This window comes from Lissotriton vulgaris, chromosome 6 (assembly GCF_964263255.1).
Source record: "Lissotriton vulgaris chromosome 6, aLisVul1.2, whole genome shotgun sequence".
Taxonomy (NCBI): Eukaryota; Metazoa; Chordata; class Amphibia; order Caudata; family Salamandridae; genus Lissotriton; species Lissotriton vulgaris.
In genome coordinates, this window is record NC_141694.1 from 1236234856 (window position 1) to 1236254983 (window position 20128).

The 20128-nt window shown below is 45.8% G+C and overlaps 1 protein-coding gene across 2 annotated transcripts in view; it reads left to right on the top strand.

Annotated features, from left to right (window-relative positions):
* The window catches only part of REV3L (REV3 like, DNA directed polymerase zeta catalytic subunit), a 1049196-nt gene extending 1041012 nt beyond the window's left edge, over positions 1-8184 (top strand). For both annotated transcript variants that reach the window (XM_086927335.1, XM_086927334.1), the window contains exon 32: positions 7026-8184. In XM_086927335.1, coding sequence (XP_086783461.1) covers positions 7026-7166 — 141 coding nt within the window. In that variant the 3' untranslated portion in view covers positions 7167-8184. The remainder of the gene's footprint in view (positions 1-7025) is intronic.
* Positions 8185-20128: the final 11944 nt, after the last annotated feature.

Sequence of the window (20128 nt, forward strand, 5' to 3'; positions counted from 1 at the left end):
ATATATTTTAGCCATGTTGGACAATAGCGTGGCTGATGTTCAGAATGGTTCAATGTTAGTGGAGTAATGGAGAGTGGAGTGTTGTAGTGTGAAGTGGTGTGGAGTTCAGTGGCATGGAGTTCAGTGGCATGGAGTGAAATGAAGTCTCATGAAGTGGTGTGAATGGATAGTTGAGTGGCGTGGAGTGGTGGAGTGTCTTGAAGTTGTGTATGTGTCGTAGAGTGGAAGGGAGTAGTGTGGAGTGGCATAGAGTGTCAGGGAGTGGCGTAGAGGATGTTGCATAGATTATAGAGTGTTGTAGAGTAGAGTACAGCGGAGTAGATTGTCTTAGAGTGGAATGGCATAGAGTGGAGTTGAGTGGAGTGGGCATACAGTGTCAGTCTAGTGCCATAGAACGGAGTGGAGTAGTGTGTTGTACAATACCGTGGAGAAATGTGGCATAAAGGGAGCTTCATAGAGCATCGTAGAGTGAAGTAGAGTGGCCTTAAGTGAAGTGGTATAAGATACAGTTGTGATGAGTAGATTGGCGTAGGGTGCATTAGTTTTCATTAAAGTGATTTAGATTGCAGTGGCGTAGAGTGGAGTGGTTCAGGGAAGAATCGAGTGTTGTAGAGTACAGTCGTGCAACATTGATTAGAGTGGCATTGAGTGATAGAGAAGTGGCGTAGAGGGGCATGGAGTTGAGTGGTGCAGAGAGCAGTGGCATAGAGTACAGTGGTGCAGAGTAGAGTAGGGTGCAGTGATGTGTAGCGTTCAGTGGCGTGGAGTGCAGAGTTGATTTGCAGAGAATGCAGTCTTTTAGACTGCAGTGACATAGATTGGTGCATAGTACTATGGAATAGAGTACAGTGATGCGGAGACATAGCGTGCAATGGTGTATAGTGGCATAGTGTGCAGTGTCTTACAGTGTAGTGGTGCTATGTAGAGTGGCATTGAGTTCAGTGGCGTAGAGTGCAGTCTTGCAGAGTAGAATGGCGTAAAGTGCAGAGGCGTAGATTACAGGGGCGCAGAATAGAATAGAGTAGCATAGCGTGCAGTGCCATAATATGCAGTGGCGTAAAGTGTTGTGCAGAGTAGTTGGCGTAGAGTGCATTGGTTTTCAGTAAAGTGGTGTTTAATGTATTTGCATAGATTGCAGTTTGAGTACAGCGGTGCAGAGTAGAGTGCACTGTGGAAGAGTAGACTGTTGTTGAGTGCTCTGGTGCGGAGTGGAGGGGCATGGAGTACAGTAGTACAAAGTAGAATAGAGTGGTATAGAGTGCAGTGGTGTAAATTGTTGCGGAGCAAGTATAGTGGCGAACAGTACAGTGGTGCATGGTAGATTGACGTAGAGTGCATTAGTTTTGTGTAAAGTGTTGTAGAGTGCCATAATGCAGAGTAGAGTGCAGTGGGGCAGAGTAGAGGGGCGCTGAGTGCTGTGGCACTGATCAGACTGTTTCAGAGTAGAATGAAGTGGTACACAGTAGAATAGATTGGAGTGGCATAGAGTGGATTGGCATGGAGTAGAGTGGTACAGAGTAGAGTGCAGTGGCATAGAGTACAGTGTTGCAGAGTAGATGAGTAAGGAGAGGTGTGGTGCAGAGGCCAGAGCGGCTGACTTCGGAGAGTGGGGCTCACGGTTTGTTTGTCGTCTGCAGCTCAGCACCATGTGACTCTGGGCAATAGCTCACTTAATTTCCATAACGGCCCCCAGTGTCTTGAAACCCTAAAGGGTGATCTGCTCGTGTAGAGTGCATTGGCATAGAGTAGAGTGGTGTAGAGGAAAGTGGCGTAGAGTGAAGTGGTGCAGAGTAGAGCGCAGTGACGTTGAGTGGAGTAGAGTGGAATATGCTTGGTGTGGTAGCACACTATTACAGAACATCGCCATTTGAAATGACCATTACATATGCACAGACATACAGTTTTACTGATGAAAGTATACAGCGCACAAACGGTAATGTGTGGAAATGTCATCACCTAGTGTATTGATTTGTTTTGATCGTATTAAAATATTTGCTTCCACCACATTTCAGAATTACCAAAAAAGAGCTTCATTTATGCTTTTCTAATTCTGATATATGAAATATCTGCACTGTTCCTTTACAGACATTTACATTTAGTTGTACAAAAGGACAGTGTACAGCCTTCCTCAAGCGCTTCCCCAGTAGCCAGCATGATTGAAACATAAATCCTCTCAATTTGAAGTCAGAGAAAGAAAAGTAAACCCTAAACTTCCTGGAAGACAGAGCCTGACATTTGACATCTGTCTTTGAAACCACAGCACATGTGACCAGATCAGAATAAGATTTAAAGGCTGGTTTACAGAAATCCAGTCTTAGTGGAAGAAGACAGTAAATAGGTTTGGACAAGGAAAGGGTTGAACCTAAGCTAGACAGCCTAAAACAAATAGCATGCAAGCAACTATGAGTTACAAACAACAAAGATATTGGTAAGCAGTGGGCGGAATACATTTCAGGGGAAATTTTTCGAATTTTCCCAAAAGGTCTTTAGCAGAACAGACAGCTGCGCTATCTGGTAGGGATCGACCTAAAAATAGCACTTGTGCTCTGCAATTACTGAATTAGGACAAGCAAATATTAAAACCTCTTCATAGCTTTACCACGATGCTCAAAGGTCGTCTGATTTCCAAAGCAGACATTGCTAGTTATTTGATTAGATAAATACAGATTTGTTACGTACAAGCAAAGTACTCTGTGTGTGTATTCCACTCATAACAACAGGAGCAACCCTGTTGTTCTTGGACAACATCCTGTCTCCTGACATTTACCCTACAGTAGAAAGGCGGTCGTGGTACTAACTTATTACACATAAAAAAGTAAAGGCATTCACCACTCTTGCTTTCTATGGTGCTTGAGTCAGATTTCATTCCGTATTCGTAAGGCACCAAATGCAATATAAAGTCAAAGCATTACTTCATGGCAACATAGTTGCTCCAATGAATTATCAGTGCAATAAATATTTACAGTGCTCTTGGTGTGAGGGGAGTAAATGAAAGGGTATGATAGATGGTGGTGAGTTTGTGAGTGAAGATACCGGGCAAAGGTATTATGACACATATATATATATATATATATATATATATATATATATATATCATTTATGCATAGAGTACAACCTTTCCAGCCTAACATAGGTCCATTGTTCCTAGATGTCAACATAGTTCAAATGCACATGTTATTTTTATCAGCCTATCATTCGAGCTTGTAGTGGGGTTGTATGTTGTCACCGCTTCGACTCCTAAGGTTGAGGGTCAATTCTGTCCTCACGTTGGGGTCTTCATCAGGACATAACTGAGAAGAGCACCTATGAATATTCAGAAAAACATGTAAGATGCGAGGTAGTATGTACAGATGGGTGAGTGCCTATGTAAGTGAGGTAACAGATACCTACTTGTAGGAGGTGCACAGTCAGTGTGCAATTCCAGAGGAAATGGAGCGTGTACGTAGCTCCTAAGATTAAAGAGGGAGAGACTTGCTCAGGTTAGATAGACTATTGTGGCTACTCAATCAATAGTCTGGCCCACAAGTGGCAACTTACTATGTCATAAAAGTAAAAATGACGAGGTAGGTACTTCTCTCGCAGCAGGGAACCAATCCAACCAAAATCTAGTCCAAGGAGAAAGAGGAGGGTCAACATGTTTACTGCTACAATGTTGTCATGTACTATCCAAACATATGCCGAACAAGGCTAGAGGGGCGTGAAACTCTGTGATTGCTGTGCATGATGGAGTAGCTAACTCTTGGTGACAGAGTGCTCAACAGCACTGTGGACTGTCACTGTCAAATTAGCGGTCCCAACATGACCAAACCGGTAAGTTGCTACTATCTTACACCAGACAAAATATACACAAAAAACATAGCAGTAGGGGTTCCTTGAAATGAAAAGACTGCTAAGTGTCAGATACACAAAATGTAAAAGAGACGATGTACTAAACACCCTAAACGCCCTCAGATGTGCGCGTACCGCCCAATGAATGTGAAACCAGGCACGAAGAGCAGGCTCCAGAGGGGCATGGATCCCCGTCAAAGTTGGACGTGTTGAAAAAATCTTGACTCCCTGAACCGAGCCTGAGTAATCTATACAGGTATTACGTGTTGCGATGCTCAGGAACCGCATAGTGGTGGGGGCTAACTGAGGTGATGCGCTTCGCTTCTAGTCCATTGTTCGTGAATTAAAAAGGAAATCTTCACACCAAAGTTGACCCTCCTACATGAAACACCAGCGATAGAATGTTCATTGTCGCCCTCACATAGGGATGCATTGATAGTCTTGATACCCAAGCAAGGGCGCATCCCTTCTGACCCTGCTTAATACAGGCACATAGCTCTCTGAAACGGACTATAATATCCTTGGTAAAATCTTGGCTAGTTCCATGCTGAAAGCGCTTTCTACACTGATTCACCCAATTGATAACCGGTTTGTGCCTGGGAGGAACAGGTCTCTGAAAAAAGGAGACTGTACAGAAATAGTGTGTCCTCATGTATTGCAACTGGTGCTATGTACAGCTCTCTGATACCAAATTCGGTTCAAGTTTGCGCTATATAAAACTCTGTAAATAAAAAAAAATATATATATATATATATCTACAAGCGTGGCCTAGTTCAGTGTGTCTGGTCCTCAACCTGAAAAAGGCATTTGATTCTCTGGACTAAGAATATTTTTTTTCAGAGTGTTGGCCAAATATGTCTTTGGAAAGTGCACCATACAGTAGATCAGGTTGCTCTATACGAGCCCTACTGCCAGAGTCCAGTTGGACAAATTGATCTCAGACCCCTTTGCAGTCAGTAGGGGAACCCAACAAGGGCTCCCCTCTCCCTTTTGTTCAAAGTGCTCACAACAGAGCCATTGGCCATCAGACAATGGACGGAGCATGGGCATATCCCCTCTAGTGGACAGATCTCACACGTTGTCCAAGTACACCAATGATGTAATGACTTAGATTAGAGACTTTGGGGTATTATGCAGGCATAGCTCGGACCCTTAAGGAGTTCAAGACATCCTGCTTCCAGGCTACTGTCCTCAGTATTGCTTATTCCTGCTGCAACCCTGATTCCACTCAGGCCTGTCTGGACTGGTTTAATCAAATGGAGGAGCATTTTCTTATGTTACTTATGCCTCAGGCTATAACCATACCACCTGGACATGCTTGACGGGAATCTTACCAGAACGGTGTCTGTCTTCAGAGTACAAACTGCTTTGTAGAGGACTCTCCCGCTTTCGCCGTAGGGTGCGTTGTCTTATGTAAAATGGTGATGCTTACTCACTTTCTCTACCTTTTCAGTAATCTCCCTATCCTTCTCACATGGAAGCTCTTTTGTGAGGTAGATTTACTTTGCTCTTGAGTCTCTTACTGGAAGAACCTTGCACTGGTGGATATCCCTTGTGCCTTGAGAAAGTTCACAAACCTCTACTTGCATGTAGCAAGCTCTGATGAGGGTGACCTTGATTACAACCTGTTGTGTGCAGCTGCTTTGCTAGGAACTTCCTGATCAGTAAACACATTACACCCTATGCACAAGCCTTATCATTACTTCGTTTGCCTAAGCACTGGTGACTCCTTACAGCTGATGATCTGAAGCATTGGTAGGACACACAAATTGCGACTTTTAGGATCTAATTCAGGATGGTCAGCTTCTTCCTTTTGATTTGCTTAGGGAACAGGTGGTCATACACTGTGGCACTTTCTTACACATTGAAGAATCTTTCAAATTCTCTGGGCCTAATGGTCCATTTGAAACGTAGAACCCACAGCTTACTCCTTAGTCCTAACGTTACTTGTGACAGGTAATAGCAGGAGGTGCATTAGTGGTTATATAAAGCTGCAGTCCCTGTGTCACACATAGGAGTCATAAGCCGGTAGAGCATACGATGACGGGGAATGGGCCAGTACAAGTGCGTATTCACACACTTTCACTGTTTGGTCAGCTGGCTGCTATCACCAGACTAGTCAACTTAAATAGCAGGGAGGTATGCCCGTTGGGACGATACAAGCAGCCAAAATAGAAAAGGGTAGCCTGTTTCCTGGACCTCGCTTTACTGATTGCCAGACATTCACCATGAAATGGAAGGTCACATTTCTTCCACATTTGGGCCATGGCGCCAAGTCACCATAATTTTGGACGAGGCTGAGAGCAAAGTCTTGCACAGGAAACAACCCATGGGCCGGCAAAAGCTCTTGATCGTCAACGATTGGGACAACCTTTGTTGAGTCTGAATGGAGGACCCAAAGATGACACACTGTTGCCCTAACTTCAGTACTTTCTCTCCCCTGAGACTCCCCGGTTCCCCCATGTCCTGAACCCTGATAGGATCTAGAGTGGCCAAGATGTTCATACAACACTTCACCGGCCTTGGTTAAGTTGGACGGTTCAAAATTGTTCGTTTACAGTTGCAGTGCTCAGAGCTATATCTATATTTGTTTCCAGATAAAATGATCATTCAAAAAGAACTACAGTCGTTCTCTCCTAACAAAAATCTATACTACAAGAAGCGTTTCTTGTTAAGAAATGTGCATGAGAACTGCCTTTGTTGTTAATTATTTATGCTCTCCGAAGCAAGCAGTGACCAGGTGCCTCTTGTCATTGAGTTGTAAACTGCTTATATTGATTTAAAAAATGCCAATAAAGATGGTTTAAAAAATGAATGGATTGATTCTTACTTTTCCCCAATTCATTTTCTTCCTAGTTGTGATCTTTGACTCAAGTCAAAATAAATTTGATATGTAATTGGTTCAGCCTTAAATTTTGTCCTGTAAAATATTCTTCCATCAGGACAGTCATCTTCCTGGAGTGCATGAGACACTTAAACTGCACCATTTTTTCTTAATTGCTAGTCTGTGGATAGGACTTTTTAGTACTACTAATCTAGTGCGATTTACACACAACACTCAATTCAAAAGGCAAATATAATCAAATCATACTTCAATTTCTCAAAATGCATTGTGTTGTCGTGTTCTGATAGGACTACAGTTTACATATTTCATCTGTTTTAACAGCACAAATATTACATTTTGTATTTTATTTCAGATATGCAAGAATTGCACAGGCTGCCATGATCGCCAAATTCAGTGTGTTTCTCTGAACTGTCCAGTCCTTTTCAAGCTCTTCAGTGTCAGTCGAGATTTGTCAAAAGCGCCATATTACCGTCAACTGCTCGACCAGTTTTAAAAGGCTTAAGTTAATTATTACCAGGTGCTATTTTTACATTGTTTACTACACTAAACTGTTGTGCATGGTGCTGTTGCAATTTTTATTGGTTTTACCTTTTTCATTTAAGATGTTGATTTATTATTTGAATACTAAACCGTAATGCTTATTAAATTCAACACCTAACTGATCTATGGAGTGCTCACTTATAACAATGTAAAAACTCCTTTTTTATGTTTGTAACATACTATTTTATAATGCAGATGTTGGCATAGTTGTGTGTACCATCTTGTAAATTCATGTGTAAGTAAATTTCTCTTCCATCTGGAAGAAGCACTGAAAGCCTCTTTAACAGACCATTAAAGTGTGTTTTTCTGGAACTGTTGGCATCCAAAACATGTTTTATGGATTGATAAAGCCCTAGCCCCTCCTAAAAGCTCCTTTTACTTTATAAGTTTCACTGAAAAATATTTTGTAAATAAACTTTTTTACTTTTCAAACAAGGGAGTAAAATACTGTGCAATGAATTTTATACAGATAATTTGAAAGTCACTTGGTATATTTCCTCTGGTTGGCTTGACTCAGAGTTAATCTTTGGTTACTTTGATCAAACTGCAAGCAGTAGTATTAGGTGTAGCATTTGGAAAGATCATTTTCTAAAACAATTGTTGTCTTGCTTTCGCTGTTAATGGGGCATTGTGAGAAAACGTGCAAAGACTTTTTGTTACAAAACTGTGGGACTGTTGCAATACTTTAAATATATAAGAAATTTTATTCCATTTTTGCTTGTTTTGTATAGACATTTCTATTGCTTCTAAATACGCTTAAAATATTGTTTTTTCTCTTATGTACAGTTAAATCATATTTGCCATCCTCTTGAACACAAAATGTGTATTTAGAATATTTGTATAACTGTATAAAATAAAAAAGGAATTATGTGGTCAGTGTACTGTTTTCTAAGCTGGAAATCATTTTGTTTGAAAATTTATCAGAAACCATATAAAACTGAATAAAATACGATATGGTAAATGACTGTGAATTGTTTTAAGATGAGCATATGTATATTTATTATTTTTCTCCATAGCTCATGTATGGAGTATTGGTATTGCATTACTATGTTTCCAACATGCATTTTGTATTTTAAATTTCTTTAAAATGGATTCATACACAGAGTGACCACATCTTTTTACATTATAAAATGTTGAAAATTAAATTGACAATATTACTTTCCATATACTCTCTGTGTTTTCTCCTGTGTTAAAGGGGTAGAGCAGTGACGGAAAAAACACTGCTTCTACAGAAATATCAGCACACCACTTTTCCATCCTGAAAACTGTACTTCCCCCTATCAAGGTGACCACAGCAACAAATCAATGACTTAATGTTCCTTTCCTTCCAAAGATTGATACCTCATAGAAAGTGGCCAATCTTTGCCTAACTGCATTCTCAGTGAATCTTACTTTTTTCTTTCTCCACAGACTGACTGAGTACTGTCAGTTTTTGCCCACATCCAGTTGCTTCTGTGCGTGTATAGCTCTATTTTTGTTTAACAACTTTTTTGCAAAAAATCTTAGCCACCTTCTCCCTGGATGCTAGTAGTCGGATCCAGAGGGTAAGAACTATTTTGACTTTCCTTTTATTTTGAAACTGCTCTTACCATTTTCTTCCCCTTCTCCACGTGTCACTTAAAATTCTAGTTGGTAAATTTTTACCTCTAATGTTCTGTCAATGGATTTACAGATCCAACGTATCAGGGAGACCACAGTATTACTACCACTATTAGTGTAGTCTTGTAGCCAAGTGTGTAGCCACCCATAACAGTCATGGCTTTTGGAGGTTGCCAGCAACAAGGCCGAGCCTACAGATCTCCAGTGGCACACATAGTTTCCTCAACTTTTTGATCTCCAACTGCTATGTTGTATTGTTTTTGTGCAATACCAAATGCTACCAGTAACGTTCTAGGTACGAAGAAGAAAATGAATGATGACCTGCCAGACAAACTCCCAGATGATTCCTGTAAGACACTGAGTAGATCTATTTTGAGCCTTCCATAAAAACCGATAGAGTGATGTTACTTCTCACGGACAATATAATAACTGATGGACGGCACCAGAGTAGAGATATGTTGTACTGCCTAGTCTACCTTTTCGGAAACCTGTCACATTCAGCAGAGAAAAGCTAGACTGTCATAAAATTCTTGTAAGGGCTAGGGGAGTGTAGTTAGTTGTTTTTTTTTTTAGATCAATTGGAGATTTACTAAAGAGTGTTTACGAATAAAACCTAAAACCTTTAGAATGACTCTTGCTTTTATGGGGAGCCAATGATGGCTTGTCAAGATAGGTGAAGCCGGATTAAATCTTTTATCATCCTATTTGATCTTGCACCATTTGGAGACAAAGCATAGGAAAACTATTCATGCCCAAATGGAGGGCAGAGTAATCCAGACATACCCCCACCAAAGCTTTTACCACTATACGGCAGCCATCCTTGGACAGGTATGGTATAATATTCTGTAGTATTTTGATTTCGTGCTCTAAGCAAGCAAGATGATACAGCTGTAGAATCTCGCCCTATTACATACATCGTAATGTGGAGTCCTGTTTCTTCGAGGCCTCACTATTAACCAGTGTAGCTACCTTTGTTTTCAGTTGTTCTACTTATTTTTCCTCTTTTTTTCTCATTCAACTCTTTGTGGTTGGTACTTCATCCCAAGTTCAACAGGGCCCCCATTTCGACATTCCCATACTCTCCTGCCCCCTTTTCATTTCAGACACCTGGTAGAGTATAATGCCCATCATTTTGGTCTAATTCAGCTGGAGAACAAGTTACTTGCCTTCTGTAACACTCTTATTGGTAGATATTTTAATCTAACAGCAGATTCCTCACCTATTGAATATTCTCCATGCGTCTAACTGGTTCCGGAAAATCTTTGCCAGAACCCCTGTTCGCTGATAGGTGGCATCGTGTGGCTCCATGCTGAAGTTGTTCCGCTCCAGAAGTAACGAACGAAGCTGCATATAAGCGCCACCCATATGTGTATATGTCACTTGCTTTCTAGGCTATCAGTATCCCCACACACGGAACCCAAAAGCAAATTAGCTTTGTCGGATCTGTGCAGATATCAAAACCTGGGACCTTATTAGATGGAAAAAGAGCCAAGTTCAATGAACGGGAAGGGGTGAGGAATCTTCAATTAGATAGATTATCTTCCAGAAAGAGCATTAACGAAGTAAGCAACTTAGGATTCTGATGGCTACTTTTAACCAATGATTTTTCACCTTTGAATAGATACCAAAGCAGTACCTCCCATGAGGAGGGGCGGTGAACTGGCTTAAACCAAAAAGTCCTGCAGGACCAAGCAAACAAAATGCCCATCTGGATGTACCTGGCTGCTTCGTGAACGTTTGGCGCAACACCTATGTAGTAGCCGGGTAAATGTCCAGAACAGGCACTCTACTTGCCAATAGCTTCAGCTCTGGTAAAATGAGCCCGCAAGCCTTCTGGGGACTCCTTCTTGACCAATGCATAGCAGATCTTCATACAGAGAACGATGCAACGAGAAATAGTCCTCTTTTACACTGCCTTGCCTCCTTTTCTCCCAGCGAATCCAATGAAGAGCTGATTGTCCCCGTTGTGTTCTCTGATACGATGGCTATAAATGCTACGAGATGATGCTCACAACCTCATATAAATGTTAGTCACACGCGCTGTCAATTCCTCTCCACGCATTCATAAGTGGACCCAGTGGTACTTCTAACAATTGGTATGATTTGCTGTCAATTCCTCTCCACGCATTCATAAGTGGACCCAGTGGTACTTCTAACAATTGGTATGATGACCTTCAGGAGGCCAGTGGCTGGACACTTCCCCCAGACACTGGGTTAGTTTCATCCCCAGAGCCTAGCTATGTAGGCCTAAACAAGCAAAATCAATCCGAATCTAGTCCCTACCATTCCACAGGACAGGAATTCAAAGCGCATTGAAACCTTCAGGAAGCGCATGTTTACTTCAACAAATCTGTCACTACATTTGATGTACACCAGCTGACTATTAGGGTATTTTACCCACACCCTTTTGGGACTCTGTTGCACTAGTCTTACCTGGTGTCCCTAATGACTTGCATCCTGTCCTTGCACAGGCTATCCAGGACAGCCACTTCATGGCTAGGTTTACATCATAGATTACCTTGGCAAATAGCAAATGTGTGGCTATCAGGAGGGGTTTTGTCCACCCTAAAATGCCCTTTGTGGCTCTTGAATTTCTGGTCAGAAAGCAGATTCGGCCATTGCATGATTTAAAGACAGGAGGGCGTAGCAAAAAAGAAAGGAGGTCGCCGCACTGGGAAGATTTCACACGTACGACCTTCAGAAACAGAAAGCCAGAAGGAACGAGCGGCACTTCTTAAGGAACTGCAAGCTGGAGAGGGTGGAGGAGATCAGGCAACAGAATGAGCAGACTTCGGGGGCATTTACCAAATCACATAAGCATGCTGGTTATTGGTGGTACCGGTTCAATAACTGAATATGGCCTTGCGGGCAGAACCCGCTTTCCACCCACTGTAATATCAGATGGTGCTGCACTGTGGCCGGCCAGATGGACCCACGCACCCAAGATTGGGCCGCCTTTTTGTTGAAATCATCTTACATGTTTTTCTCTCCTAGATATCTCTCTTTCTTTCTCTCTGGCCTCTCGTAGGCGCAATCTTTCCCGAGCCAGGATTCGAGAGGGGCAGGGTTTCTTCTAACTGGAAATGCTGCGAGGTCACGGGGAGAGTGAGTCCGATGGTAAATGGGGATTACTGGTTATATAGCACACAGGGCCTCCCTGCAATTCTTACAGGATGTGAAGTTGGGTGGGTATGGGTGAGGGAGGGCCATTCTGCCATGGAGGGGCTATTGCACCAGGGATGGGGGCCTACCACTCTCCATGTGTCACAAGGGGAGGGACGAGCACCATTCTGACCCTGAACTGGGAACTACCCAAGTGGGAAGACTAGGGCTATACACACCATCAAGAAGACACCAAGCGGAGGGGACCAGGGAATGTTGGTAGGAAGGGGAAACTGACCTTAAGCACATACACACACAATGTCTCAATAGCGCCCCTTAACACTTTAATAGTACGTCTCAACGTACGGGGCCTCAATTCTCCGGCAGAATGAAGGGCACTCCTGGCATACCTCAAGGAAATTAAATGGGACATCTGCCTTCTGCAAGAAACGCACCTGCGACCCGCAGATTGGGCGCACCTCAGGTTGCTCTGATTTGACTGCCAATTTTTCTCCTCCAAGCCAGGGAAGAAGGCAGGTCTAGCAGTGCTATTTGCAACACACTTTTGAGGAAGGATATTAGGGGTGCACACAGAAATACCGGAAAGGGTGCTGGCACTTCGCGTGGATGTGGGAGGCCACACCTGCAAATTTGCTTCACTATATGGGCCCATTGAGGGATTTCTTAAGGAAGCAATTGGCTCGACTCTGGTAGACTCAGGTGAGAATCTGAGATGGGGGGACTATAATATAGTACAAGATCCCACTCTAGACAGAACCACACAATGGACAGGTCATTTGGGAGTGTTGTTGGCTTCCATGCTGCATTGGTTTGCGGAGGTGGGACTTACGGGTGCCTGGCGAAAGCGTAACCCTATGGCCGTGATTATACCTTCTTCTCGGCGGTGCACCAGTCTTATGCCCAGCTTGACAACTTTTTTACCAGACCACAAATTACTCTAGGGATATTGGACACCACTATAGGCACAGCATCAGTTTCAGACCACACACCCATTAGCTGTTCTTGGCGTCTAGAAGGGGACTATCAGAAACATAGGATATGGAGACTTAACCATAAATTGCTTATGTATGACTCTAACATTAAAGAGGTTCAAGAGGCCATACAAACCTTTCTAGAGAATGATGATGATCACATGCACATATATTTACTGTGGGACCCACTGATGCGGTCATTTGCGAACAGTTTCTTACGATAGCGGCCAGACTGAACAGGGACAGAAGGGAAAAAAGGGACCGACTGGAGGGGCAGGTTAAAGAGCTGGAAATGATGCATCGTAATACGGGGGCAGTCTGGGTGCGCCGCTAGCTTACCAGTGCTCACAAGCTGCTGAAAGCACTGGACCTCGACATGCCTGAGTATTCTCTTGTCTACACCAAGCAACCCATTTATGAGGGAGGGAATAAGGCTGGGAAGCTGCTGGCGTGCCAGATACGTTCCCAAACACTCCAATGCCACATAGTAGAGGTAGAAACTGCACAAGATAACACAGTACAGGGTGATGATTGTTGGAAATGGGATCCCCGGCTGGCCAGGGCTTGCGCCAAAGTCAGTCAGAGACCCCCACTCCCAAGTCAGGGCAAGGGGGTCACACACCAAGACAACCCCTGCTCACCCTCTAGGTAACGTGGCGCGAGCAGCAAGGCCTATCTTGGAGACTAGGTGTAAAGTATTTGCGCACGCACCTACCAGCAACAACCTCCAGGGCCCCCCACAAAAGGAACTCCACACAAGGTATATATGAAAATAGTCTTTGTATTAAAAAGAAAACATTAGGTAGGAACACACATTTGACAAGGTGCCAGAGGCACGGGCAGAACTTACAAGGGACTATGTACAGGACTGGGCCAGGGGGGCCACTGCCAAGAAAATGCACTTGGTGGAATTGGCATTACGATATATAACAACTGGGAGCTTCATAGAACTAGCACTAGAACATATAACCAGGAGCTAGCATTGGAACACATAACACCCCAGAGCTTCATAGAACTAGCAGTAGAACTCACTCTAACCAGAAGCAACCTATACGAGGCCATAGATATTCAGGAGGGAAGGAATGACAAGGTACATAACACAACAGACGCACCTTCGGAGGCGCAACACATAAGAACTCTCAGGAAATCACATTTAACATTAGCCAATAACCTTCGACATGCCAACTGGCCTTTCTGGGGCTAGGACGCTCAATGTCAGGACAGGCTGCAGGGAGCCATGAACAAACCTACACGTGGCAGCTGCCCACGAAGTGCTGGGCCGCTGTAGAGGATAGGGCCTTCGTGGGAGCCTCGCAGGCTCTGAGGAAAAAGAGGTGGAGCCTCTCGGACTCGAGAACAACTGGGTGATGAGCCTCTCTGGACTCTGAAGACAATGAAAGGGCACTCGAGCCTCTTGGGGCTCGAAAAATACTGGGCCATGTTGGAGCCTTCTCAGGCTCATGAATAAATGGGCGGGGGGGGCTGGTGGAGTCCCTCCTGGGGGACTCAGCAAGAGGAATGCCCCACGGGCCTCTGTGCACCCAAGCGCTCGCACTCGACGGGAGGGGCGGGCACTGGCAATGTGTCCCAACGCCCCTCCTCTCCTTTCCTGCACTCACCGGATTGCGCCGGTCTCTCCTTCTCTGCCCGCCTCCTCTCGCTCTCCGGGGCTCTCCCTCACTCTCGGGAGCCCCGGGGGGGGGGGGGGGTGCGGGTCAACGGCATCTCGGGGCAACGCAGGAGCGCGGAGTAGGCTCCCGTCGCTACCTGCTTCTTCGTGCTCTCTGGGGTCAGCCAGCATAGTCCTCGGGCTGGCAGGGAAGGCGTCATTAGGGAATCCCGGGCCGGCAGCCAATCCCAGCGCGGCCCGGAGCAGACGTCACGAGGGGTCCGGGCCAGCGGCGGTGAACTCGGGGGTAATCAACGAGGAGTAGGCTCCCTCGTAATATGATAAAGTTTGAAATAAGGCGAGGTAGGCACTCGCTGGGGCTCAGGAACCTCCGTGGGACAGGGCAAATGCCGGGTGGGCACCTGCTTGAGTAAACAGCGCTCCCAGCGCTTAGGACAGACATAAAGTGCTCCCAGCGCTTAGGACAGGGAAAATAGAGCGCACCCAGCGCTCCATGCAGGATAAAGCGCTCCCAGTGCTTAGGACAGACATAAAGCGCTCCCAGCGCTTAGGACAGGAATAAAGCGCTCCCAGCGCTTAGGACAGGGAAAATTGAGCGCGCCCAACGTTCCATGCAGGATAAAGCGCTCCCAGCGCTTAGGACAACAGCCAGCACAAGAGTCCTTCAGCAATCCATCATCTTAGCAGTCTAGGGGCTGGGCAGGGCTCAGGGAGGCAAGCCTTCCCCTGAGCCCAAGCAGCAGCACGCCCCTGGTCGATTCAAGTTGGGAACAAGAACATTTTCAGAGTGTCACAGCACCCTTTTTATACACAACATCCTTTGTCTAAAGGGGCAGGCAGGGGGAGAACCAGCTAGAACTGGTTATGGGGGATTCTTTTTACTGGCCAGGCCAGGGACCTCAGACGCACCCCAGGGGGTGGAGCCAGCATTGTGTGGGGAAAACCCAGCCTCATTCAGGACCCTCAAACCAGACGGTCAATCCACAAGCAGGCCCAGGCTCACTCCTCTTCCCACATCAGCATGCTAAACACTCCATTCACCACCGGGGCAGACCCTCCCAGACTCTTGGAGCCAGGCTCACCAGCCCGCCTCGGCCAATCACACGCCAGGCACAAATTACACAAATATGCCCACTTCTAAAAGTGGCGCTTCTACACTAGACACACTCATGCCGCATATACCATTGCGCAGCATTCAATCTCACGAGCTCGCACATACCAGATTCGACCCTGCACGCCCCACGCATCAGGAACTACTAGGGACACATACATTCCCCATGCATTCCTATTGGAGGGCTGGTCTTTCTCACCACACACACTCAGAAAGGGAATCATCATCCCCATGTTACATATAACAAGCAAAAACTTCTGGGGTGGACCTGCCAAAAGGGCCAAGTCCAACAATGATCTAATGGCTCTTGAGTTTGAAAACGTCTACACAGCACTTTAAATGGCAGACCCATCCGATGAGTCCGCAGCAGCGGCATATGTCGCCCAAGTGGACGTTGCCTCTTTCCCGACCATGGATGCAGACAAGCTAGATGCAGATATCAAACCAGACAAGGTGCTGAAAGCGATTCAGGGACTGGCATCAGGCAAGGCCCCAGGGAAAGATGGGTTCTCCTCAGACTTTTATAAGATCCTGGCCCGAGCTTAATCCCAATACTTACAAGACTCTTTAATTCCTTGAGCACTGAAGAAACAATACCCACTTCCATGTGCATGGCCACAGTGGTGGTCCTGCCAAAGCCATCATACCTCCCCATCTTGCTGCTGAATGTAGAACTAAAAACTTTTACCAGCATACTAGCAGCTTGATTAGCACCACATATGCAAGGGCTGGTGGACCCCGATCAGTCAGGATTTATACAGATATATAGAGGTTGTAGCGACAGCACTAGACAACTTTGCCACCTTATTGACAAGACCCAACGTTCTCAGAAGCCGAGTTTGTTTCTGTTGGTAGATGCCGAGAAGGCTTTCAACCGTGTCCAGTGGCCCTATCTGTGCATTGTATTAGCGAGATTCAGCCTTGGGTCGAGGTTCCTAAGGTGGGTCAAAAGCACATATAAGGCGCCAGAGGCAAGAATTAGTGTGAATGGGGCTAGGTCTCAACCCTTTAAAACCGGGAGGGGTACCCGACAGGGGTGTCCTCTATCACCCCTATTATTTGCACTGTATATGGAGCCCTTTGTGGAGCGTATCTGACACCCACTGCTATTACTGGAATCTATATGGGAGATAGGGAACATAAGATTCTCTATGCAGATGATGTGGTGCTCTTTATTACTCCACCAGCTACCTCCATACCCCCACTCATGCAGAAATGTTCTGACTTTGGCAGGGTCTCACACTTTAAAATGAACATTCACAAAACCCAAGCTTTAACCTCACCATACTTAGTGCTGATCTAGAGCAACTAAAAGTGGACTTCCCCTTTGGGTGGGCTGACTCGGGGTCCCTTATTTGGGCCTCCTAACATTCTTTACGCTTGATCGCACGGTACGTGAGAATTTTGATACCCTACTGAACAACGTTGGAGACCACTAACACTGTATTGGCTGGGTAGGTTAGCTGCTGTCAAGATGACTATATTGCCCAGTATAATGTATGTAATGCAAACTCTCCTGCTGCATTACAGCACTTGCCAAACTGCAGCATCTCTTAGTGGACTTTGTTTGGGCCAGGAAAAAAGCTCCTATGGTGCACCAACAAACCTATATGAAATGAGCAGACGGGGACCTAGGATTTCCTCACTATGGGCCAGATGTAGGTAATTTCCATTTACCGAATGGAAAATACCGACTCACACCGAATCGGTATTCCCCAGTCGGAAAATGGTATGTAGGTAAAAAATCATTAAAAGTTACCGACTCGGTATGACCCGGTAAGCCAAATCGTAATTTACCGAATCGGAAATGTCCGATTCGGTAAAATCCGATTCGGTGAAACACAAGCTAACCCATGGCCCACATTGCCCATAGGAATCAATGGGAATCACCGAATCGGAAAAATCCGACTCGGATTACACCGACTCGGATTTTACCGATTCGGTAAATACCGATTTGGCAGTTTGAAACTGCCATGTGAGCCTGTCAACCAATCAGGGAGAGCCCACACCCACCCCAGCCAAGGCCCTGTGAATCCAACCAATGAGAGAGAGGCACCACACCCCAGTACCTGGGATTGGCCACACCCATGCAGGTGGAAACCAACTGTTCAAACAAATCTGCAGAGGAGAGAGGAGAACAGCATTCACAGGCCAGCAGACTGAGAGAATGGAGGCACAGGAAGGTCAGAAGGATGCTGTTGAGAGGAAAAGAAAGCAGAAGTTCAGCCAAGAGGAACTGCAGGTGACTGTGGACGAGATTGTCACCCACTACAGTCAAATATTTGGGAGGCAGTCTCTGCATGTTGCAGAGACTGTGAAGCGCAACATATGGCTAGCTATCCAGGGCAAAGTGAATGCCATAGGAGTCACCCACCGGGACATTGAGGCCATCAAGAAACAGTGGTATGACCTGCGTATAGTCACCAAGAAAAAGATAGCAGGACAGAAGAAGGATGCCGGTCTGACAGGAGGTGGCAGGGCCAAAGCCCCAAAACTCACACCAATAGAGGAGCAAGTTGCATCCACCATGGAGTCTGAATGCATCCACGGGATTGGAGACCTGGATAGCACCGCTAAATCAGCCAAAAAACAAGGTAAGAGGCATGTACCCACATGCATCCCCACCCATCCCAACCCTGCACACCACTGTGTACACACATGACACAGCAGGAGAGGCCAGAAATACTAGCAGCAATGCATCCTGGTAGACGTAGTCATGTACACACAGAAGCAAAGTACAGCACAAATGACTCAGCAAGGCATGCCACACACACCCCCATACAAGCAATGTGGACTGTGCAAAGGTGTGCATTAAATTTAATTAAGAAAAACACACAGACAAACTACAACATTGACACTATGTCAATTTCATTCCACAGGAAAGTCGTCACGCAGTTCTGCACCGCCGAGGGAGGAGAGGGCACCACCATCTAAAAAAGGGGAAAAAGAAAAAAGGAAACTTCGTCACAGCGCAGGAGAAGGTGGAGACGACACTACCCAGGACCCCTCAACACCAGACCCACCCACTACACCAATCCCAATGTCCCCTCTGTTGTTTGGGTGTCCAGACCTCACAAATACGCCCATGCCGGTAGGGGAAAGTAGCCAGGCGGAGCCCCCGCAGAGGATCCTGCAGACCTCTGAGTCAGAGGATGAGGAAGATGTCCCCCAGAAGAGAGCACCAGTGCCTGACAGGCCAAGAACAACTGTGTCTGCTGGCTCTGCGCGCACTACTGTCCTTGGCAGGAGGGCACGTGATGGTGGGGAGGGCCAGGATGGTGAGAGCGTGTTCTGTGGGCTGGAGGGCACGATGGTGAAGGTCCAACGGCAGCACGCCAAATCGCTGCAAGCCATGCAGCGCCAGGTGCGCGGTTTGAGCGCAAAAATGTCCAACATGGACAAGGGCATTACACAAATGGCTAGTAGCATGGACCTGATTGCACAGGGGATCTCAGACATTTCAACCTACATGGGGGTCCTCTCGGACAAGCTTGATAGGGAACATCTTCAGCGTGCAAGGGAACGGCAGTACATGCGCGACCAGACTAAGGCCATGAACAGGTTTGCTGCCAACACAGCTCTCCTCTGCAGATGCTCCATTGCTATGCAGAAGGCTATAGAGCACTGCTGCACTAAGTTAACACGGGGCATGGGCAGAGTTACCTCTGCAATGGAGCAGATGTTGACCTCAAACATAGGTCATGCTGGTGACACGGGTGTGGAGGAGACTGAGGGGTCAACCAGCAGGAGTGGCTCCAGTACACCTGTCCAGAAGGTGCGCAGGAGCGGCAGGCACAGCCATGGTGAGTCAGGCACCATCAGGGAACCTGAAGGACAGGCACCTAAGTCCCGCAATGTGGTGTGAGAGCGCAAGACTGAACAATGCAGGGAACTGACTCTGATGCACACAGTGAGAGCAACTGAGTATGTGCATCCAGTGACATTCACGTACAGTCTTGTGACCATCAAGGAGTAGTGAGGAATAAACTACTCATGTCTGGAAGTATACCTGTGTGTATGTCATACTTTACCTAGAAATAGCGTTGTGTAATTTCACTCCGTCTCAATCTGCCATCTACTGCGGCTGGCCCTGTAGCCTGGGGATCAGCATGTTCTTGGTCCTCATCTATGTTCTCACGATGTGTCAACTCCACCTCTGTGCCTTTTTTGGTAGCAAGATTGTGCAATATGGCACAGGTCACTATTATTTTGCAACACAGGAGGGGGGTGTACTGTCGCGCACCTCCACTTTTGTGGAGGCAACGGAACCTGCTCTTCACAACATTGCGGGTGGACCTGTGAGCAACATTGTATCGCCTTTCTGCTCTGTTGGTTGGGTTCAGGTACGGTGTCAGCACAAAGGAACGCAGTGCATATGCACTATCACCTAGGAGAGAACAAGAGGTACATGGGTTTCATACACATTCCACATGGAGCAGAAATACATTTCAGGGTGTGTGCTACATATTTACCTAGCAGAT